General features: G+C 32.2%; 2 protein-coding genes across 2 annotated transcripts; one reads left to right on the top strand and one right to left on the bottom strand.

Moving 5' to 3' along the window:
- The first annotated feature begins 350 nt into the window (after window positions 1-350).
- On the top strand, window positions 351-12,548 carry LOC132738692 (uncharacterized). The gene is made up of 8 exons (XM_060726280.1): window positions 351-612; window positions 5,105-5,347; window positions 6,452-7,228; window positions 7,780-7,969; window positions 8,770-9,012; window positions 9,399-9,570; window positions 9,886-10,034; window positions 10,560-12,548. Exons 1-8 carry the CDS (start codon window positions 412-414, stop codon window positions 10,742-10,744), a joined length of 2,160 nt encoding a protein of 719 aa, XP_060582263.1. The 5' UTR covers window positions 351-411; the 3' UTR covers window positions 10,745-12,548.
- A 109-nt stretch (window positions 12,549-12,657) lies between these two features.
- LOC132738693 (P2X purinoceptor 7-like) lies at window positions 12,658-14,416 on the bottom strand. Its single transcript, XM_060726281.1, has 3 exons — window positions 13,985-14,416; window positions 13,290-13,505; window positions 12,658-12,907 (listed from the first exon to the last, which is right to left on the bottom strand). Exons 1-3 carry the CDS (start codon window positions 14,146-14,148, stop codon window positions 12,754-12,756), a joined length of 534 nt encoding a protein of 177 aa, XP_060582264.1. The 5' UTR covers window positions 14,149-14,416; the 3' UTR covers window positions 12,658-12,753.
- Window positions 14,417-24,798: the final 10,382 nt, after the last annotated feature.

Here is a 24,798-nt window from a genome sequence, read left to right as displayed (position 1 = left end):
GGTACACTTACGTAGAACACCTTCCTGTCTAAACAGATAACAACGCGCACCGTTACACTGTCCATTCACATTTTCCGTTGCTTTGTAATCGAGCTTTTCTTCGTTTATATTCTTGTTCTATTTTTATCACTTTCTTCAAGGATTAAACAAATTTTGTGTCTGTGTGTGAATATTGTGACATTTTTCTAGTGAAAAATCGTCCGTGGATTGGGTACTATTTGTTCCGATATTTTGACGATCAGCCACCATGGTTGTTAGTGTGCTGCTTTCGGGATTGTAATTCTCGTCCTGGGAGAAGATAAAGTAAGTTTTTTTTAACCTCTTCCCACAAATAAGACATATGAGGAAGACGTGGTCTGAAAGACTCGGGAGAAGTGATGAAAAGTTTAAAGACGTGTTTATGTACCAAATATGTACAGCAGACTTTGCTCTAAGCACTTCGAGGAGTCGGCCTTTGAGAAAAGTCCCTCAGTATTGAGAAGTGTTGGATGTGGGGACGTTTTCAGACCGCAACTTAAAAGAGATGCCCTACCAACAATTTTTGAGCACCAAAGGCCCGAGAAAAAGAGACAATCTGCCCAGTCAATCGCATCAAAAAGAAGAAAGATAGAAGTAAGTATACTAAAATAAAGCTTATGTATTATGCACTAACACAAAATTAAAAGGGATTTTTAATCCCAGTTCAACAGTTGTTGTTTTTAAAGCCCATAAAGGGGGGTTTATTTTTTGGCCCATAAATGGGGATTTTTATTTATCTCCTAGTCATGCTAGTCCAAAACTATGCTATGTATTTGGCGAATACAATATAGAGTACACTCTATGACTAGACACTGTAGTCGCCAGGCCCGGTGGAAGCGTATTCAGATTCTGGGGGCTACTTATATAGCTATTGACTACCAAAATTGTCGTTTAAATCGAGCCGATATTTAAATCACTATTGATAAAGTATTATTGCCAAAATTATGGGGGGGTGGGGGGCTAAGCCCTACTACTGCTTATTTCGTACACTGAGTACCAAAAAAAAGTGATAGGATGGGTACTTCGACAACATAGCAAAAAAAGTAGCTTATAAAGTTTTGGAAGCCCCAACTTGTGGCATGTATGGAGTAGATTCTGTTTACAGCATGTTTGTGATAGTAGCACAGAATTATTGGGTAAATAAAAAATATTTCATGATGGAAAACTGTACAAGTCCAAATAAATTGAATGAAACTGTACAAGTACAAATAAATTTCTCAGTGTTTCAACAATTATCATTTCTAAAATTAATAATAATAGCATATAATAATTAAAATATGTTGCACGTATTTCGGAAAGGTTGGCATAAACCAGTCAAAGAATTTAGGTTTTCTACCGACTGGCCATTCAGGCCCCTTGATTATAAAATTCTACGGCATTTGAAAAATCTTTACTGGCCCGAACTTCATAAATACAAAGTTTTTAGGGACCTTGGGCCACTGCTAATTTTGCAGACTGTAAAACAGATAATTTTTTTTTGTATTTAAGCAAAAAGAACTTTTGTAAAAACTATTGTGAACATATTATTGGCGATTTGTAATTTATGTAGTATATATATAATTATGTTATTCTTTGTGCTCATGTTTAGTCACCGGTTCATAATTATCATTTCATTGCTTTTAAGCCTTACATGTATAAAACAATTGTATATGAAGACAAAATATTTTGTATTGTTATCGGGGCCTTTAAGTTACAGGATCTCTCCAAACATGTATACTTGAAATGAATACAATGTATTTATGTACTGTAACTATTTTAGAATTATTGAAATTTAAAAATCTTACTTCCAGTGGCCACTTTACAAAGTTTGACATAAAAACTTGTCATTTGTAAATGTTGGACATGTAATGTTATCTAAAAAATGGGTATTTTCTGTAATAAAATTGGTATCCCCATCCTTTTAAATTCTAAATGTTACAAGAACTTACAAGATCAAGTGTGGAAGAAGGAACATAACAAACTTTTTAGCTTAAATGAAGTGTACATTAGACTTATATTTTTGATTTTTATTCATGGTCTACACAATATTTTTACACCCCCAACAAGACACAGTTTATATATAATATATTATATATATATATTATATATATATATATAATATATATATATAATATATATTATATATATAATATATATATATATATATTATATATATATATATGTTATTCAAATTCAATAGTGCATACAATATTACATAATAGTCATTCAATGATTTTAGCATTTTACTAGATCTGATAGCTGTTTCTTTCTAATTAAAATTTCTGGATGAGAAACATGAAAAATACAAAGACCATAACTGTTATTATTTTTTGTTTTAAAAAAAAGAATAATGTTCTGAAACAAAGATTAAAAAAATAAAGGTCTAATTGACTAATTAATTTTATATCTCTTCATACCTAAAATGTTAATTGATTATACAACCATTATAAACAAGTAATTTGCTAGTCAAAAATAGCCTGGGGCCCTAGATACTACATACTACAAATTAATTGAAATCTTAATTGGGCATTATGATTGTGGTCAATGGTTTAACAAGGGGTCATAAAACACTGATTGCAGTATACCACATGCTGTGTAAGGCACCATAAAGTCTTGACTAACACAAGATCACAAGATGAAATTAGTGTGAGAGAACATTTTGTTGATTGAATTATGATTTACAGCAGTCTGATGATAGATCATGCAGATTTAACATAATTATGTTGAATCATTTTTATAAATTTTCATTTACAGTTAGATGCCTTTATATTGAATGTAAAATAAAAATACATATGCATACTTTTAATATTTATTTTCTATAAAATGTATGTTCTAATCTTGAAGTTGAGTCGCTTTTTTTAAGGCCCCGAAGGGAGGCATATTATTTTTTAACTGTCCATCAGTCTGTCCGTCCGTCAGTCCATCTGTCAGTCACACCGTAAAACTTTAACATTGCCCATGTTGCTCGTAACTTTTTTATTACTGAATGGGTTTACTTCATTTTTGGACACAACATTCCTTGGGGCATAACCTTTCAGCAGGGGCACATACTTTAATAATCTTGACCTCCTGAATGACATTGACCTTGTAAGTAGAATTTTCTAAAAACTTTAACATTAGCCATAACATAAGGTCAAAGGGCTACTTCTAGGGCATTGTTATGTGACAGCTCATGTGTAATCTGACAGATGATTGGGTCCCTTCCATTTTCAAATAAACAATGATCTTGATATTATTACAACCAGCTTTTATTCATGTTCATAAAATTAAAATGTTGCTATAACCTGGATTACAGGGCTGAAATGCATGTTTTACACAAGTAATGTCAGGATGCAAAGATTCTGTGACTCCTTGTCATAATTCACAATTTTTTTTATTAATTGATTGATTGAAAATGTTTAAGACTGAAAAAGAAATGCCAGGTACAAAGAATATGAAACAAAAGTTTTATTTCTTGACCTAGAATAATGAAATGAAAATAAAAGAAAATGTGACTTTGTCAACCTGTTCAATTAATCGAAGCACAGAAGGCGCTGAATTTGTTTGGGTCTCAGAATGTAAGAAAGGTGCAGGTTGTGAGATTATATGTATAGTGCCACCAATGCTTTCCAGCGTTTTAATTGTAGTAAATTGGCTATAAGACTTATTGCAACACTGATATGCAATCCAATGTTTATTTGACTTAAACAATTTGAAAAAAAAAATGAGTTGCCTTTACTGGGATTTGAACTCCAGACCTCCGCTTCATAGGCGAGCGCGGAAAACCCTTCAGCCACGGTGAATTTATATGTGAATGCCTGAAGAAAACCACATATTATTTCTAAATTAGGGCTTGTAACACGACTTTAACTGTTGTTTAACACAGATGTAAATAATCCTGGAGCTTACTATAAGCATGTATATTTATAAAGAATCAAAGGGATGCAAGTTCTGTGGTATTTTCTGATCTTTGCAATCTTAATCGTATTGTATATCTGTATGCATTTTCCTGTATGAGTTTATTTTTATTTATTATGATTCATTTTGCAAGGCACCAGAGTTTGATACATACGGAATTCTGCATAACTAGAGATGCATCAAAAAATCATTTATGTTCATTTTTTTACGACAGTCACACTTTATCCTTGCATATCATGGCTACTTCCTTAACAAAGACACTTAAAAAAGAATTAAAAAAAAAAGAAGTTTTCTCGACTTGGATTTGAACTCCAGACCTCTCACTCCTGGAGCGAGCGCATTATCCCTGCACCACGGAGAAGTTATTCAAATAATATCTGAATAACATCAAGTCATTCTAGATTTAGAACTTCCATTGCATTTCGGATTAATTTCGAGGTATTTTGTTCAGGATAAACCTGTTGTTTAAAATTGAAGTAAATAATTAAGCGAAAAATCTTCTCGCCCAAACAGTCCGACATGTAGAATCTATATATTCCACTACTCGGTTTGTGAAGTATTCGGTAATTTACATCGCTAAAAAATAGTATTTTCATTGATAAAATCATATTCATCCGCGTAATTTTGTGATTGTGCATTTATTGACAATTCTATTAGCCAACGCTATTTTTTAAACTTTTGAATGCGTTGTTATTTTGTTGGATACTTGTAACAAAATAAAAATATTTCTTTCTTTTTAAATCGCTAGTTTTAAGGGCTGTTTTGAGGAACTACTTGTTGTTAGGTTGTTGTGGAACTTCTGTGTTCAGAGATTGAAATGTCCGCTTTGTATTTACTAATTTCGATCAGAAAACAAATAAAACAATATTAGAAATATTTCGACCATTGGGGGAATTATTTTGCTTGAAAATTAATTCGCCTGTCTTTGACCATCTTTACGCAGTGATCTCCCCTGAATTTTTCGGCGTTAGTGTACTTATAAAGGGAAGTAACCGCTTCAAAAAAGTGGACTACTTTCGGCGTTTGCAATTAACAACATCAGACTCTGAAATTTCGCTACCATTACTTGTTTGGTCTGACGACCCAAACAAATAAAAATCATTTCTTACATGATATGAAAGTAGCATTATGTTATAAATACTGTAAAATCTGCTAACATGTTAAAATGCAAGTATATTATGTTTTGAAATGCTCATATTTGTAATTTCAGATTATGAAGAACCATTGTGAACAAGTTGCCACTAAATCGCCAGAAGTAGCACCAATTGAATTTGATAGTGACAGTACCCTATATGCTACACCACTTGTTGTTGCGACCCCTTTGTCCATTGAGCCCTGCTTTTCTTCCCTGGAGACTCTTGCAGATGTAGCATCTGACCAGATTAAGATGTCCACTACGTCAACAGTTACTACTGCTCAGAACTTCAGCATGCAAACTCAAACACCAAGATGGGTAAGTCGATAAAAAAATCTACAGACATCCAAAAAAATAGACAAGATTTTTCATTTTTTCCAAATTTCATGTCTCTGTTCAAATTTTTGCCAAAAAAAGACCAACATTTTCCAAACTTTACAGGAATGACCAGTACTAAGTCTTTGTTGAGCATGTCGTTGGCATTTCCAGTTCAATGATGTTTGTCAAGAGTTATTGCGCAGAATAATGATTTATATTTTTAAATTTTGTCTGGACTATTTTCTAATACTATTCATGTACATGTAATTTGAATAAAATTTTACTGGATTGATGGTTAGATCAAATAGGTGCGCATATTTAGTTTCAAGAGTGATTTTTGGCTGAGCTATGGCTTTTGAATTCTTTTTTTTTATCGCTCTTCTTTACAGTAGTTGTTTGCGTCTTCTATTTTTCTTTGAAACTGGCTAAAAATGTGTGGGAATGCTATCTTTCTTAATAAAATTAGAACAGAAACTTGTACCAAGCCTGCCCGATTAGCTCAATAGGGACAGCATTAGTTCTATGGACCTCAGGGTCTGTGATTTGGTCCCGGTGCGGCACATATTTACTGAGACAATTCAGTTAAGTACAATAAATAATTATTAGCCTGAAGGTGATTGTTCCCCAACCCTTTGGTTTACCATGTTAAAGGGGAATCCTGGGAAGTTGGCAGTTAGTTGCGATAAACAGGGTAGTACTGGTACATAATTAAGGAACACTTGTTAGGTTATGTGCCCGAAAAAACAAAACATATACTAGTACCAAATGCTGTGTTTCTCAATTATCAGTAACATGAAATAGTTCATAGGTTTTGCTCTTAATTTATAGAATGAAATAGCCATGCATTTAGGTATATATGTTGTGCAGTGTTCTGTTAAATACTGAAATACCGGTATGTCTATTTCCAGGGAAATTACAATACATGTAGCTTGGCCTAAAAATCCCTTATATGGGTCTACTACTAAAGTTACAAATGAAAGAAGTACCATATCATGATTTAAAGAGGTTAGTTTAGTTCTGAGTCATTTTCATTGCAAAATAACCAAGAGGACACAAACACTCTTTCTAGATTTCATTCTGAATTTAAGCTTTTCCCTTTTTCAGCCAAGTCAATCTAAGGAAGTGCAGGCAGTAACCACACGGGTAGAACAGAGTACACAGACAGACTGGGACAATGATGTACCCAGAAATCAGACCCGTAAGATAAAAATGCCAGAGAAAACGTGCTTTGAGGATAGTTTTTTGTCAGAACTTTCTGAGAATAGTGTCAGAGAAAATGAAAGTCTTGACAGTACATGGGCCCCAGACAGTTCTTTTATAGAAAGCAATGTTGATAGTGATAGTGATAGTGATGATAACATTTCTTATGGTGGACAAAGGAAATTCATAGTGTACGAGTCTGAGCTCGACAAATTGGTGAACTACTGTAAGAATTGCGCGGGAAAAGTGAATGTAGAAAAGAAAATTACAGGATCTCAGCTCATGTGTTTGCTAACTTGTGAATTTTGCCAGTCAACTTCAACATGGTCAAGCCAACCAGTATCAGGGACTTTAGCACTAGGACACTTAGAACTTTCTGCTGCCATTATGTTTTCAGGCAGCAGCCCCTATAAGTTTCTCAGGGCATTAGAGTTTGCCGGTGTTCAAATGTTTAAGCCAGTCACCTACTTCAAATTACAAAAAGTGTATGTTTCACCCGCTATTTTCAATGTGTGGGAGTCTGACCAGGCTCGTAGAGTTTTGGAGATCGAACAAGAAGGGCGTGAAGTAAGGTTAGCAGGAGATGCAAGATGTTGTTCACCAGGACACACAGCAATGTTTGGTTCCTACAGCGTGATGGACCTTCAGACTTGTCAGATACTGGACATACAACTTGTACAGGTAACAAAATAAAAAAAAAATTCTTTAAGTTGACTATTACGCTTAGCTTTTATCTGAAACTTCTACAAAAAGTATCCATGTTAAGCCGGTGCTAGGGGGCGCGGACGGTAGCTTGCATTTACCAGTACTGTTGATGAACAGACTCAATCAAATATGGAATGTATAAGTTTTTCAGTTTTTCAGGCTGGTTCTTTATGTCTAATGATTTGATAACCACTAAATGACTTCTTCACAGGTCTTAAAGAAAATCAGTCATTATGTGTATCACAGGGCACATCTTGGCCGAGATTAATTACAATCAAAATTAAGAGTTATGTCCCTTGAATAAATAAAAAGTGATATTTTGCAAGTGTGAACAATTGTGGTAGTTTGACACTATTACAAGTAATTTACAACTAAGTATGTGTTTATTCATAACATAAAAGATCCAGCAAAATGGATAAAAAACCTATTAATTCAATATCACCATCTAGTATAATGAGCAGACGTGGTATTTCATTTTAGAATTGTAATCAATTTGTCAGCATTTAATCATTAAATTTCTCTTGTAGAGTAATGAGGTGAAAAATTCGTATGCGATGGAGTTGGAAGGTTTGAAACGGTCCCTGAATTTCCTTACTGAAGAAAATAATGTAAAAGTCACCCACCTGGTCACCGACAGACATAGTGCAGTGAAGAAGTACATGAGAGAAAATCACTGTGATATCATTCACTGGTTTGACGTGTGGCATGTAGCTAAAGGTAAGGAGTTTGAAAAGAAAGCTGTATTAAATCAATACGTGTATGTTATTCCATAAATGAACAAACTTGTCATTAAAAATACCCTGGAAATTGTATTTCAAAAGTTGAAGAAATACTGCGAAAAGAAAATAAACATACACATTTAGTGAAATAAAGTGGATGAAATTCACTGTATGTGGTATGAGATTAAAGGGGCATTGCCACAGGTTTTGTAAAGAATTTCAAAATGTAAAACTAGTAAAATACTAGCAAAATGTAAATTACTAGATAACTAAAGGAGGAATTTTCAATGCATTTTAATTGCATAAATTTAAACATAAAATTTGAGAGCATAGATAAATGTGTTTCAATGCGTTATACATGTTATATCTCTGTTGTATGTAATTAACATAATTATGGTAAAATAACGCAAAACGGCTCAAAACCGTTAGTCACGCTTTTGAACTGGTACTAATATTGATGAAATTTTAGGTTGCATTTTTATTTTAACATCGACATATCAATATATATAGTGTTTGTTTATCATCATCTTTTACTAAGTTATTTTAGAAAATAAAATTTTCTATGTTCATCAGGAGCAAGGTACATGTACCTTTAACTTTACATTTTTTAATTTTCATTCTCTTTATTCTGGATGATATTTTGCTATGTAATTTTAAGAACGGATTCTTTCATAATTTTATGATTATCTGGAACTTTTAAAATTTTTGGTGAATACGTAACTGGAACAATGTCAAACTTCATCAAATCACAATTGATAAATTTTACTATTAATAAACCTTCTGTTCTTTGTATCTCAGGTGTCTTTAAGAAGCTGGAGGCAGCAGGGAAGAAGAAAGGTTGTGAGAAGGTGCATGAATGGGCCCGTTCCGTCAGTAATCATCTGTACTGGTGTGCTGCTAGCAGCAATGGTGACGGGGAACTTGTACAACAGAAATGGCTGTCAATATTGAACCATGTTACCAATGTGCATGAAGGGCATGGAGACAGATTTCCCCGCTGTGAGCATGGCGACATTGGTGATCGAATGTGGATGAAAAAAGGTATGGTTTGATCATAGTCAGTTACCCTTGAATAACTCCTATCTTTCATTTTATTGTGTAAGAATATATCTGGAAACCTGAAGGCCTGAACACACAAGTTATTTTACAATAACTTCAATTTATTTAAACAATAGAATCAGAAAATTTTGATCTATATCTTTTAAGTTGAAGAGGACTTAGTTCTAAGGCATTTTGACGTCAGAAATGACATGATAAGCGTTGGTGTTTGTGATCACAAAATAACCAGGGCTTGATATTCCAACGCTTTGAAATTAGTTATAATGATAAAACAGTAATATTTGAATGTTATAAATAATATTATATTCTTCAAATATTGATATTTAATGGTCTGATTTGTAACTTTAAATCAAAGTTATTTGTTTTAGGGTTCAAACCTCACGCAGAATTGGCCAAGGTTGTCCAAGGCAGGCAGCTTGTGCAGGACGTAAAGAAACTGTCACCTGCTGAACAGACATCGTCTCTTGAAGCATTTCATAAAGTGATCTGTAGTTTTGTTCCAAAATCAACGCACTACAAGCATGCCAACATGGAGGCAAGGTATAGTACTTTTTATAGCTTAAAGCTTTTTTTTTCTTTTAGAGATTATGTATGATAGCATTGATTTAAGCTAATGCTAGAAACTGACAGTGTGTTAGTAAAATCTTAAAAGTGTTTATTTTTTCTTGAGTAAGCCAAGTTGTAATCCAAGTTCAACTTTTTAATCAACATGCTTCAGACTAAATTCTTTATTGCGATTGTGACAGATGCTTGATCTGCTAACACCATGGCAACACTTATATGTGGGCGTCCAAAGAGTTACTTAGATTTTGATTGGATTGAATTGCTGTTAAAATTAACTTTGAAAATTTACAGACTTTTCCTTGCTGCCCTACACTTCAACGAGAACTGCAACAGGAAGCAAGCTGTAACTAAAGATGGTAGACCACAGTTTTCAGTCTCGTACCCAAAAGCTAGGAAAGGGGAACCAGTTGCAAAGGAAGTCAAGTCAGAACAGACCTTTGGTAATTACTTTTCATCACTTTCTATAAAATGACCTCTCTTTATGTGTACCAGTTGAGCAGATGTTTGCCATATTGTCTGTCTCTGGCTTTTTGTGTGATACATAACTTCACCACTTCATTAGCTATGAACTGTAAATTCCATATTCCGACACAACCCTCTAGTCTCTATATCAATAAAAAAAAAATTAAATCTTGAGATAGTTTTTTTTAGGCAAATGGTTATCACATTGAAAAATGATGTCATAATGCCAAAGAACATTATGCAGACAAAAAAGACCCTGTGTTTCTTATAAAAAGCTGCTTTTAAGCATGTGTTAGAATTAAACTAAAGGTCATCTTGTTCTTTTAATTTTCTGATTAGTGTTCATCATTTAGCTGCTTGTACATTTATCCAGCTTTCACCCTCGTGCCTAAAATATTGCGCATCTGAACTCTGACATGATAAATAACTATAGGGTCTACTTATTTCTAAAGTATAATTCAATTTCATGTTTTATAATAATGGTTGAATTCTTGTTTTTATAGGTTATATAAAAGACTTAATGAATGAAGTTTTGGGACTTCGAGAGTTTCGGCCAAGTTACAGTGCTGCCAACAATCTATTACTATCTATGGATAAGAACCGACCATTGCCACTCTCCCAGAGCACACCGAAAAGACAGTCCAAACAAGATGTGATACATGCGCATGTTTCTCGTTTTAACCGTTGAAGTGACAAAAGACGAGACATATAACATTGGTTTTATTTACAAAACTCAGATAAATAATTTCAAAAAAGGGCATATAAACAACACAATATGCTTTATAAACTGATTTACTTTAAAGGTCAATCATGTCCTTGAAAATAATTTCTCAGTTTTTAAATGTCAGAAATGGTTCACTTTGTCTTCATTCATAAAATTAATCATAAAATGCAAACTTTTAGTAATAATACAAAATTATATTTTCTTAGTTTAAAGGTGCATTGTTCCAACTTCCAGATGATCATCAAAACTTTAATTTTCTAAAATTGACTTCTCAGTACATAAAACATGTAGAAAATGATATAGAAATACTATCCAAAATAATATTTTAATGTGAACTTTTAAGATATGTAGCTTCATTCAACCCATATTGTAACAATTTCAAAAGCTTTTTTAACGGTTTTGAGGTTTTTTCTTGCATGATTTAATAACGCCCGTTATAGTTGTTCTACATTGTTGTATGCTTTCCATAAGGAGCTAAACTACTTTAATTATTCATCTTTGAGAGTTTACTTTTACAATCTTTCTAAGATATGAAAATTTGAACAAAAATCGCAGTGCACCTTTAAAAGCTGTTTGTTTCCAGCTAAGATGAATAATTTCAACTTATTGATGTAATTCAATTTTGCATATAGTAAGGGTACCACACTGAAAATGATTCTTTATAGGATAAGATATAAACTGAAACTATTGCGGATCAATGACAAATATACCATGGTGTTTGTTTAAACTGTCCCTTTTCAATTGTACACATTTTAAGATATAGAATAAAGAAATGTGGGCAGTCAGATAGATCATAGAATATCACTTAGATAGTCTGACCAGTTGTGGTTTAATCAGAAAGTTTGGAAATTGTCTTAAAGGCACACTTGTGTAGATGAATATCAAAATTTTTGATTTCGCTTTTAAAATGACTAAGATAATAATAATTAAAATGGATAATTTGATGTTTTATAATTTAAATATAACTCAGAATTCCATCTACGGTATATTGTTACTATTTCAAAGGTCACTACCTGTAGTGTAGTCGTTTTACATTACAGTCAATGTTTACTTATTATTGTAGGTATTTTGTAAATTTTGCATAGGCAAGTTTGAGCAGTACATCTAAAACAATTATCAAAGATACCCACTTGAAACTTGCAATACTTTTCATTATTTATAGTGGAGTCATTTCAAAAGGACAGGCAACATTTAATTGTTTTCTACACAATTATGGTATATTTTTTCTTGAAATATGTGGTTATACTATCCAGCTATGAGAAATGTTGAGCACAAGGTCTTACAGACAGTTCTTAATATGTTTGAACTTGTAATGTCTATTGTTATGTTGCTGTTAAGTTTTTTTTCTGTAAATATTTTATTTTAATAAAGTAATATATTGCATTCAAATTTCTCTTGTGTTTCTTTTTTATTGGTTAAAGGGTTTTCCTTTGTTTGTACAAGTGCATCACCCTGAAAAATGGATGCAAGACAAGAGTAAAAAGGCCTTTTATCTCAATGTAATAAGAACTAAAATCACCATTGTTGTACAAGCTTTTCAAACATTCATTGATTGTATATCAGAGCTAAAAGCGGACTTTCTTCACAGTTATTGTCAGTTGCAAAGTGGTTAGACAGATGCGCCTTAAGCTGATTCATCCTTTTTATCAGAATGCATGTATACTTATCAAAACTTGGAAATCGATTTTCAGCTCCTGGGACTATTTCATATATTTGGTTATTTCTGTAAAGTTTTCGGCACTTACATATCTCATGAACCTTAATAGGAAAATGCATCTAAAATAGTTTCTTGTACACGAAAGGTACTTGGTCAAAACCCAGTGCGATAGCAATTTCTTTGTCTAAATTACAATGGCATTAAGCAAACAACATTTGCTGATTTTATAAATTTTATTAAAAGTGGTAACTGGTTTAAAACAATAGTGTTATAAATTCAAAGTTTGTTAACTTAATTGTCTTTGAAGTTTCAAATCTCACTGCGGGTATTTAAATCCACAGTACTCCTCTGATGGGAAAGTGTCTCTTATAGCCTTCACAGCACAAGACGGTATCACTTTGCGGCACTTTTTGGACAGCAATCCATACACCCATCTGGTAAATCTTCTGTAGGCAAGATACCTGTACAATCTGTAAATAGAGTGAGAAAAATAAATGAATAAAAATTTCAAACCATAGATGTACCGTCTTAAAAGAGTATTCATATATGTACACAACGAGATTCATAAACAACAAGTTTACTATATGAAAAACAAGTATCAACAGATTTAGTAGGGTATAGTATCTTCCTTGCTAGCTTTTAAAGTGGTGTGGTAAAGTGTCCACCTTAGTAATGTGAGGTCCCCAATCCGGTTTCTGGTCCAGGGAGTGGAAATACTTTAAGTCTGTAAAACAGACACAATTGAATAATCCAAGCTCTAGGAACTCTTAAACAAACAATGGTGATAGAGATTTAAAAATATTGAGAGACAGTAATTTTTTTGGATAGGATTGTTAAACAGATATATCTTACTCGTGAATAAGTTGGTCTTCCTCCAACTGCCCCCGATCCAGAACATACTCGTAATATGAAGTCTCCAAAACATGGATGTTCAGACAATTCACTTGAAATCCTTCGTGCTCTGTGATACACTGAAGGCCTTCAGTCTTCTGGTCCACAATATTCATAGTGCGACAGCACCTACATTCATTGGCTGTTGGCATGGGTATGCACTGATCACATCTACACCTACAATAATTTAGAATAAAAACTAAGTTATTAGGTGAGATCCTCTCATGAATTAAATTATTATAAATCAAATACACTTTTCATTAAAATTGCATTAAGGACTGCCACATAATTTTGTGCTGCAAAAATGTGCTGAACCACCTTATTTGTTTACTAAGGTACTCTTTGAGGATGTGTATTTTCTAAGTTATAAAAATAATTACGATTCGTTTTGTAATTAATAACAAATGTTTGCAACAATTTGTTACAGAAATTTGTTATAACAAGGGCAATTCGTAAACCGTTTAAACCGTGTGGCAGACTGTGGATTCACAAGATTCACAAGCTATATGCCGCTTCAAATGCGTTCTGAAGCCACCATTATCTAAAATATACTTCAAAACGTACTAATATTAGTTTCTAGGCCGATAATTTATCAATTTATATACATTTAGTAAAACATCGCGGCGGTGAAAATAGCATGGGGTTCGGATAATTACCAATCTGACACATCGGGAATTGCGTCTTCCTCGCCATCATATTCCGAGTCTGAACTCGAAGATTCACTCACTGTCAAGCTATCATTCGTTGGCTCAAACTGATAAGGTTGGAGTCTGTATTCTTCCCCTTCGAAATAATCCGATTCATCTGAGAATTCTTCCATTATCAGAGTTTTATTTATCGTAATTCAGCAATACTTTCTAGTAATGGCGGACACGGTGTTATGATTGAATGTTCAGTAATGACGTCATAGCGCACTGAGACAAGGGGAAGTAATTCAGTCGGAATTTTTCGGACGGGTGAAATATGCGATTTTTAAAAGTTGTTTTTTTTACAGAAAGAGTCGATGTAAAATCGAATAATTTCAGAAATTGATTATTTGATGTATATATAATCAAAATACATGCAAATCTCAACATGTGTATATGACCTTTAAGTCTCCAAAATTGAAACATAGGGTGGATACAAATATAAATTCATGTATAAGTTAGACAACATTCAGTGTAATACAAAAATAACGGATGATACTAGTTTTGTAACAGTAAGATATTTACTTTTTTACTACAATTAACATACTCTTATTGACACATCTATATTTTATTTCAGGTTGAAGACAGGTGATGGATGTTTCATGCCAATTCTGTATATCATTTAGATAAGAAACAATTCAATGAAGATTACATTATGGTAAGAAACGTCTCAGGGTATGTTGTATAACGACGTATGGTAAAAACATTTTCAACTCAGCTTATCATACAAAACGAATGTTACTCGTTTCCTTGAATTCTTGCTTTGATGTAATTATACAGAGGCTTTGCATATTAATGTGCTTGCATTTATTAATTCAGACATTTAATTTGACAGCTTGGATTCAATCACGAAGCGCATACGTTATCTCTTATCATAGCACTGTAAATACTAGAAGAGCGGTGTACTAATAACACGATCAGGACTATCACTAATTTATTTCAGCCCCTTCTATTGCATCATTGCTAATAGGTTTTGATTTATATTTTAGAGGCAGTGTCTCGTGTGAAAATATTGCAAATTGTTTTAAAACAACATTTAAACATTTATCCATTTTGTTGCAAGTCAATAGATATTTATTATTGTAAATGTTTAGACATAAATATGTCCGAAATTTTGCCTTAAAACAATTACGTCTGACAAGTAAGATATGACATTGACACCATTAGAACTTTTTTTGATTATTGTCTTCATTTTCTGAATTTAAAACCATAGTCAAAACGCTTCTGCTGAATAATGCTAAATTTGGAACGCTGACAAAGAAAAGTCAGTTACATAAATGGCATTCAATCACACACTATACAAACGCATCACAAGTAATACGGTCTGATGTAAATAACAATTTCAGTCAAAGGATAGACGCATTAACTATGAGGCCGAAAAACAATTCGCAATAGCAGATTTTATGTTCGAGTGAGATTTCACATTACAATTTATGCTTTATTGCAAAAATGAATGTATTTATTGCAGCTGGAAAATTAGTTAGCACCACTAAGTAAGTGTTTGAATTTTGAGTCTGATACATCACGTAAATAGTAACATTTTTTCACAAATAGTGTTAACACTGAAATTGTTAAGAGTGCTTAAAGACATCCCGCTTCCAGATTCATAAATCTATTTTTGAAAATAAAAAAAAATAGTTATAAAGTTTGTAAAGTGTGTTGAAAATCTGGATCTAGGCTAGCCTGAGGCAATTATTATCCAATATTTATGTGCCAAATTATACAAAAATAAATAGCTCTTCTAGAAACGCAGTAGAAATATTGTGATATATGTTGTACAATGATTTGTTACTTCTATTAAACATGTTAAGAGCTCAGGAAATACATATATTTTCATTGTTTCAAAATTCAATTTTGCAAAATAATTTTACTGACTCGAGGCGAGCATCAACATTAGGGAATTCTTTTGAAATTTCTTATAAACAGAAGACCACAACGTGTTAATTGTTTACTAATTTCATTTGAATATCGTTTTAACTCCTTTGCATATTTTTCTTTTCTTTTAAAATAACAAACAGCTTCCTATGAGAAATTTACATGGAGATATAATTAAAAGTTATAGCTGAAAGGTAACCCCCCTGATGCAATCAAACCGATTGCAAAACATTGAGCGTATTTCGTCTACGTTCGTTTTATAAAACCAAAAGCACTGAAGGAATTTCGATAAATGATATATGTTTCTCTATACTATTTCAGCAAATCCTAGTCTATAATGAAACATGATGAATATGCTCAGCAGACGTTTAGACAGTTTGTCTGCATGCATATATGTATTAAATTTTCTATTTAGCTAAATGCTGTGAGGTATAACAATGGAAAGTACGTCACGCAAAGGTTGACTTTTAATATATTTACGCAATTATGATTAAGAGTCTGGCGAAAACATTTGATGAACAGAAGAGAGGTGGAAGTTGTGTTTAAGTCAGCTATTGTTAGAAAGCTTTATTTACATATTATTCTTTGATAATCTGTTCTTGTTTTAAAATTAATGAGCAGCGGAAATAAAATAAAAAAGAGTCATTAAAATATTGATATGTACACAGACATCGGTTTTTCAAATGATCAAATTTTTAAGGAACATAGTTTCCACCGTGTCCTAAAAGGTTTGAAAAAAAAACTGTAACATATTGATACTATTTTTGTTTATACACACGTGCACACCAGCTTGAGATGTTTAATAAAATGTTGGTTGGTATTAACTGAAGATGCTGTGTATTTGGCAATTTTCCAATTAGTTTTGTGTTATTATATTTAAAAAAGTGTCACTCCAAACGACTGTTTTCAAAATATAAAGAAAGAAATTCAAATGCTTCATTTTCAACATGATACATTGCCTGCATACACACGTTCAATAACTCTTTTTAAAAACTTTACAATAGTTTGATGAACAGTATAAAAGTTTGATCGTTTAAAGTATTATTTCACTGAATAATTATAACAGACGTTGCGGCTTCAAAGACTTTAAATAAAATAGATAAACTATGAAGCAAGGAAACATGATACGAATACATGCACAGTGCTTTGTATGATATATTCTAGAATGTTTTCATGAACTACTGTTTTAAATTGATTTGGCAAAAATAAACCACCATGAACAGTTCAACATGTAATACAAGAGTTTCACAGAAAATAAATGAGTTCGATTTTTTATTGCTGCATACTTAAGTTGCTTCAAAATGTTGAGGATAAACAATCGTACAATTTTTACACAAGTACACTAAGCATAACAGAATAAAAGAAAACCACAAAAACATCATAAACAGCATATTTGAATAATTACAAGTGCAATTCTGATTTTACCAAATGACTTACAAAGAGTTATCTTGAATAAAATTTAAACAGCCATCGAGCTGAGAATGATTGGTTTTGGGTTTACGACTTGTGCACTTCACTTGTTACTGAATAAATCCGCAACTATTCGGTTAAAAGTAGTTATAAAATCTATTCAATTTGATTTGTAATTATTTTAAGAACATATAATTATAAATCCGCATGTAATTGATGATAAAATTTTGGAAAGTGAGATATTATTTTGAAATATAACATCAAAGAAGCTAGCATCTGTCTAAGTAATAAATTAAAATAAATAAATCAAAGAAAATTGAAAATAAATTTTTTATTGGCAACTTACAAGTTTTTTATTCGACATTTTGTTGAACATTTTCTTAGAAGAAAAAAAGACAAGTTTTACCTATATAATCTGTTTGAATTAATTATTTTTATGTAACTAGGATGGCTATTGGACAAAATTATTAACATTGCAAATAAAATAAAATTAGAATTAGGAATAACTTGGATTAAGTATAAGTATTATCGATTTCATAACTAATGTGGTAAAGTGATTGTTAAGTACTTTATTTCGCCATTCTCTGAAAATCTTCCCGTTTGCAAACTCTAAAAGCCCTTAGAGCTTCAATATTTTGGAAGTGAAATAATATGTCTCACTTTTTTAATCGAAATTATGGGGATTAGGTCATTCTGGCCTTTTTGATCTACATGCATACTAAATATTGTGTCGTTAATTAATTGTAAACTAAACGGTCAATTAAATGAAATGGACAAGCTGAATATCGTGTTGTTCCTATATATATATTTTGTTTTGATATATTTTGTTCTTTACAAGAAAGAAAATAAAATTCAATAATTTTGTTTGAAAAATAGTAATACATATTTATTCATCATTGCTAAAAAGAGACATTGTAATGTCAAATATTTCATATGATTCTGGTGATATTAAATATTACTGCTGTGTATTCACACTTTAGATAATATTTTGTTACGATATTGAAGACGCCAACAGTCTAAGTAAAAAACAAAGAATAACGCAAATGTTGGTAAAATATATTTCACGAAAAGAATCATTACAGTTATAAATAAACTTTCAGCTTGAAAGAAGTTATTTTAGTATTTTTATATATTCGATTTTTTATATTCCAAGAAATTAAACTTAATTTAAGCATTCAGATTTAAATATATACATTGTACAATCAATATTTGGCTCGCCTTCTTACACAAAGTAGGTATGGTTTATGTACATTCCGCGAAGAATCACAAACATATTCGGAAGTATATTGACGCATCGATACACTATATTAGAAAATTTATAATAATAAGTGCATATCCTAATTGTAAAGTGTTTAACAGCAGTTCTTCATGCACAAGTTATAAGTTATGAACAGGCTTCTGTTTTCCATAAACATATAAGTATTTTGCAATTATTCCCTAGTTACCTACAAAGAAATAGAATTAGAATTAATTAGTAATTAATTATTTTCTTAAAGAAGTATAAGCATAAAACATATGATTTGAAGGTGTTTTTTAATTGATGTCCTGTCATTTGAATGATTGTTTTCAATCAAATTAAATTACGGAAGTTTGAATAAAAACACATGTTTCGTTACTGTCTTCTCTTCCAAAGATATTTGATATGACATACATTTTCTTCAATTAGAAATGATTGTTGTCATCTTCGTGTTATGTTATTCTAAAATAAAGAGTAAATGTCTTTTCTTAGTAAGAAAATAATCGAGTTCAAAAATCTGGAAACAAAGTGATCCCTCGGAAGCATTAATCACAACAAAATTACAAGAGAATTGCAGACTCAGTTTAATTGAGTCTGTACATGAGGGATAATGTAAAGTGCAACATCCCTCACGCCCCCCTAGCACCAGCTTGAGCGGTACTCAATTCTCAACACTTAATAGTGCTGGCATCAATGATCCCGAAGGACCAGAAAAATATAACAACACTGAAGTGAAGTTCGGGGCAACTTTTTACAGCTGCCACACAGCACTTGACACCTGCTGTTGTGAAGTATAAAAATCTAGGAACAAAGTGATCCCTCGGAAGCATTAATCATAACAAAATTACAAGAGAATTGCAGACTCGGTTTGATTGAGTCTGTACATCAAAGATGATTAACATGACAATTGCTTAGTTTTGAAATGCAAGTGACACAAAGTTCTCTTACAGAAAGACTAATGTCGTATTTTACCAACTTTAATTAGTTTGTCATCTTTCGTAAAGTAAAGTAAAGTTTGAAATAACAATTCTTCCATCATTTGTAATGTTACAAGAATAATCACAGAGCATTGAAAACATACTGCTTGTACAAAGAATTGAATCAAAATACAAGATTCGCTTTCACATTTTAACAGATTAGATATTAAGATAAATTACTTATCAATAAAAAGCATTCTGGATTTAAAACACTCAAGTTACAGTTAATAAAAAGTATATTTGTTGAAATAAAAAAAATCTTGGCGAATCATTTGTAGTAAAGAAGATTATAAGTAATGGCAAAACATTGAATTTCTATATCTATTTAATATCAATACATGCTGATTTTATCTGATTTAATCCTGATTGGTTTGACACTTTTATGAAAGATGTCGGAAATAAATAGTTTAAAATTATTACTGTATCATTGATAAATTTATTTGTTACAAGAGAAACGAATCGATTCTGCTAGTTAAATGTAGATGTGGGGCATATTTATCTATCTATTTCATAATAAGTTCATAAAATTCATGTATTGTGTTTATTTTAAAGTTGTTTCGATACCGTAAAGGTCATATGGCGACTCTCCATCGAAGTTCTGATATATTATGACAAGGCAAGCATATGAAATTATGCCGTCGGAACCTCGCGAAATTCGATCAATAAAAAATTGTGCCAATAGTAACTCGAGAAACTGTCTAAAATTCTGGAAACAAAGTGATCCCTCGGAAGCATTAATCACAACAAAATAACATAAAAATTGCAGACACGGTTTGATTGAATCTGTACATGAGGGATAATGAATAAGTGCAACATCCCTCACGCCCCCTAGCATCGGCTTGAGCGGTACTCAATTCTCAACACTATAGTGTTGGCATCAATGATCCCGAAGGACCTGGAAATATAACAACACTGAAGTGAAGTACGGGGCAACTTTTTACGGCTGCCACACGGCACTTGACACCTGCTATTGTGAAGTACAAAATTCTGGAAACAAAGTGATCCCTCGGAAGCATTAGAAAGATAAAACATAGGGATAATGGGAAAAGGTTAAAAAAATTGAGAAAAGAAAATATGATAAACAAGATCATCAAGGAAAGGCCAACATAAGCAACATAAAGTCCAACACAACACAATTGAAAATGTTGCAGGCTCGGTTTGATTGAGCCTGTTCATGGACGGTACTGTAAAGTGCAAACTACCGTCCACGCCCCCTAGCACCGGCTAGGTAGCCGCAGCACAGTTTTTGATTGAAATAAATGATAAAGAAAGGGTGAAAAATTGAAAAAAGAAATATAAGGGAGAGGCAGAAAGAAGAACTTTTCAAGGACGTTGGTGACGTCAATCGCCGAGAGAGACATTGAAAATTGGCTGGCGATTGACTGCGGACATTATAAACGATGTTCGACAGTACCTACGGGACTGTGCAATCAATCCTAATAATTGTATCGGGACAAACGCACTGCGTTGCAATCAAATAGACCGCCGTTTGCGTTGTAAACAATTTTTGTCAATTATTTTATAATTTTTTTTTTCAAAAGTTCCAAAATATGGTTGTTTTGTGCATTTATCATACATATCATGTAATTTTGACATATTTAGGGGTCGTTTTGCATACATGTGTACGTGTTTTAACCAAAATTAGGCAAAAGTGGCGTCCCCTCATCAAACTGTACAGAAGTGATTGCACAAATGACAATGAATTGCACTGTGTCAAGTTAGAAAAGTACATATGTGGGCTCCAGCCTCACTAGGTGTTTCAAGTAAAACATTAAAGCATAAAGCAAAATTCAGTCATAAACTTACCGACAAAAGCAAACGGCCATATTTTATCCACCGCTTCTGCGACGAAGTTTCCACCGTGGCTTCGATGGACCCACCGCTTCTGCGGAAGCTATGGCCAAGTCTTATCGTGATTTTTATTTTACAATTTATCAGTCCCGTTAAAAATTGGTCATGCGTTATATATATTTTTTAAATTATGACAAGTTTATATATACAGGCAGTGGATCAGCCGCAATTAACAACAAGTGAAACACGTATTTGCCTACGTCGTAAATGCTCCGTTAAAGAGCTGCTCCGATAAAGACAATACGCTTGCGACGTCGTTAACGTCAAATTTTATTGTTAAACTGTGCGCCATGCACATTGCATTAACGGCATAACATTTTCAGTTCTTAATGTTTCTTGTTGGTATTTTTCGCTTCATATAGGGGATATATTCCGATTTATGTTCCGTGTATTTTTATGTAAATGCAGCTAACATGATATCCTTACATAGGTTCATATCGTGGTTAAATTATTAGGCATATGAAAAGCATGTCCTGAAGTCTTTAAAATCTATTTCCATTTTTACATAAACATTTATAAGGAGGATTAAGCATATGCACTATTTACAAGTGACATTCACAGGGACGCTGATCATTTCCACTACACTATAGTCCAGTTTAATCAGAATGATAACGCTTTATCAGAAATTCGTGCTTACTTTATAGGCGGGGCTTAGTATGCTAAATGTTCTATCCCATGATTCAAATTATCGAATAAATATTTTTCAGTAGATCTATAAAATAAATATTTTAATTATACAATATATATTTTCAAATATAGAACATACATATAAAAAATTATCACACACAAATATTTTCAATGATGAACAAATATTCAGCAGGATTGAATAAATATTATGGTATAGAATATAAAATTAGAGTTATGCAATATGAATATGGATATAGAACAAAAATTTAATTTATTGAATAATGCAACGTTAAACATGACATATTTGACCTGTTTATGATTTTTGTGTCTTCTGCTACTCTGTAGCTGCAAAATGCAATTTGCTGTCATCAGGCAACACATGTGATCACTTATCGCTCTTGCTGTATTTGTTTTTAAGCTATTTCATGTCACCAATAATTATGATAGAAAACACCATCAGATAATTGATATATGTCTTCGATTATCTTGCAATATGTCTATATTACAAAAACACATTCTTCAATAAACCGTATCACTAAACAACTTACTAGAAGTCTATAAAGTATAACTGTTTAGCATCCACTAGACGTTCATTTGCTATGGCTTACAGTAACGTTAACACATGTGGTTATTATTGCACTTTAATGACATTAGAGTTTATGATAATTATATCAAGGTCCGTGCAACCTATGTCTTAATCATCCATTATATTATCCTAGATTATTAATTACTCATAAAGGTAAGAAACATGACTGATTATGTTGAAGGTTCGATGAAAACTGGGATATAAACATGTATGTAGGATGTTTATACATGCCAGGTTTTGATGAAATGATAAAGTCTGCTGAGATTTTGAATATTAGCTGCGATAGTTTTAATCAATAATATCAATAAATATAAAACACCAATAACAAACAAATGGTACATGAAACGTCACGGAAAGTAAAAACAACAACAATATAAAACAAGTAACAAAGGACTCCGTATTCCAAAATTAAGCTTTGAAAATCCCGAGTCACGTTGAAAAGAAAAAAAAGAAGTAATTTAGTCTCGCAATATCTCGTTATATTCTGCATTTTGCTGCTTTACAACTATATTTTACCTATCCTATGTAACCTTACCTAACGTACTTCAATTACAGCTGCAAATGAAATAATGAAAAACAGACTTTACAACTATATTTTACCTATCCTATGTAACCTTACCTAACGTACTTCAATTACAGCTGCAAATGAAATAATGAAAAACAGCCTGTGTTGGCATAATGGGCTTTTAAAAATAAAAAATAAATGTTATGTTACTGTTTCGGAAGCAATCGAATTAATAATTATTATGGGAGCTTTTTAGGTACTAGTTTTTGAAATGTATTCAGACAATTTGGGACTGTTTACAAAAATAAACAACAAAAAACACAGAACCACAACAATTGCAAAGCTATATTAAACAAATTAAACAAATAAGAAACTACTAAAATAATACATAATAAGAAGCATGTTTCATTCAATACAAACAAAATACCATTAAACACATCTTGCTGTTGTACATGCATTTGTTAGACATGACTATAATTTTTTTAGTGTTCTGTCCAGTTTTAATATATATGAAAGGAACAATTTGTTATATTTACAAAGTTAGAAGGGGCAAACTTTTCTCAATAATAGGGACAAAGTTATGTTGTCTATTGTATAAAGTATGTTTTATTGAACCTATGAGCATCTAGTATTTGCTTGTTTATTCAAATAGTTCTATATCGTAACTAATCAATAGTTGTCCATAAGCATTAAAGGGAAAGCTGTTGTATCACACTGGAACTGTTATGATAGCTATGGTACAGACAGACCTCTCAAATACCCTTGAATGCATTATTAAAGGAAAGAGTGAGGATTTGATAAGGACCACTGACCTTTAATATGAAACATTGAAAGTTAACACTTTAATACTGTAATCTTTCTATTCGAAATGTTGAGATATTTGTTTACTTACAGCACAGAGTCCAGGTATTGCAGCGTATGAATATACCGACGTAATACTGTCATTTGTTAACATTATTACCAGCTTTCTGCCAATCTCAAGACACCGTACGGTTAAATAGTTTTACTGATAGGTAAGTTGTGGTAAAAAGATTCGTTGCAAATCAGGCACAATTAATTTTGTTCACACTGATATGGAAAACTACTTTGCAGAAGCAGAACACATTTACTATATGTTTTGCTTTGAATGACTTGACAGTATTTTTATTTCTTTGTTAGCAAAGCATATGTTTCTGTGTTGTTGAGAACGATAATAGCCTACTCAACATTAGGTTGAATAAACAGCACTACCTCATATTATGAAGTGTCACTATTTTATGAAACCTCGGTTTTATTGAGTCTGTCTGTAATATATGATATAACGTGCAACATCTTTACATCCCTATCTGAAGCGTTGTTTAATCATCAACACTTATGTGCTAAAAACAATGGTCCCGAAACCCCCCAGAAAAAATGTAACAATATTGTACTGTAGAAAGGGACAACTTTTGACTGCTGCAACACGGCATTTGATACCTATAAAGATCTGGGAAAAACATGTTCAAAATAGAAACACTTAGTGCTTTTACCGTAAAGTTGAAAAACGTGATATGATTTATTTAAATTTCTTCTTTAAAAAGTCATTAAAAAGTTTAACCAAACATCACAATGTTTATATTTCATGGGCTGAAAAGTTCAGTCAGTACAGTCGTGAAATATCAACATACTGATATACTCTGACATCAAAAGTTCACGGTAAAGCCGAACTCTAACATTAAAACAACACAGAATAATAAA

The sequence above is a fragment of the Ruditapes philippinarum genome, unplaced genomic scaffold (assembly GCF_026571515.1).
Source record: "Ruditapes philippinarum isolate M1 unplaced genomic scaffold, ASM2657151v2 ctg13025_1_1_1_1, whole genome shotgun sequence".
Classification (NCBI taxonomy): domain Eukaryota; kingdom Metazoa; phylum Mollusca; class Bivalvia; order Venerida; family Veneridae; genus Ruditapes; species Ruditapes philippinarum.
Note: the sequence above shows the minus strand (reverse complement) of the source record. Positions and strands in the feature narration are given on the sequence as shown.

What these genes read in the sequence shown, in the direction of transcription:
- LOC132738692 (XM_060726280.1), top strand. Translation starts at nt 412, where the DNA reads ATGTACAGCAGACTTTGCTCTAAGCACTTCGAGGAGTCGGCCTTTGAG. An exon ending in CGTGTGGCATGTAGCTAAAG is followed by an intron (nt 7,970 to 8,769) that starts GTAAGGAGTTTG and finishes TTTGTATCTCAG; the next exon opens with GTGTCTTTAAGAAGCTGGAG. An exon ending in CAAGTCAGAACAGACCTTTG is followed by an intron (nt 10,035 to 10,559) that starts GTAATTACTTTT and finishes TTGTTTTTATAG; the next exon opens with GTTATATAAAAGACTTAATG.
- LOC132738693 (XM_060726281.1), bottom strand. Translation starts at nt 14,148, where the DNA reads ATGGAAGAATTCTCAGATGAATCGGATTATTTCGAAGGGGAAGAATAC. An exon ending in ATTCCCGATGTGTCAGATTG is followed by an intron (nt 13,506 to 13,984) that starts GTAATTATCCGA and finishes AAATTATTGTAG; the next exon opens with GTGTAGATGTGATCAGTGCA. An exon ending in GAAGACCAACTTATTCACGA is followed by an intron (nt 12,908 to 13,289) that starts GTAAGATATATC and finishes CTCTATTTACAG; the next exon opens with ATTGTACAGGTATCTTGCCT.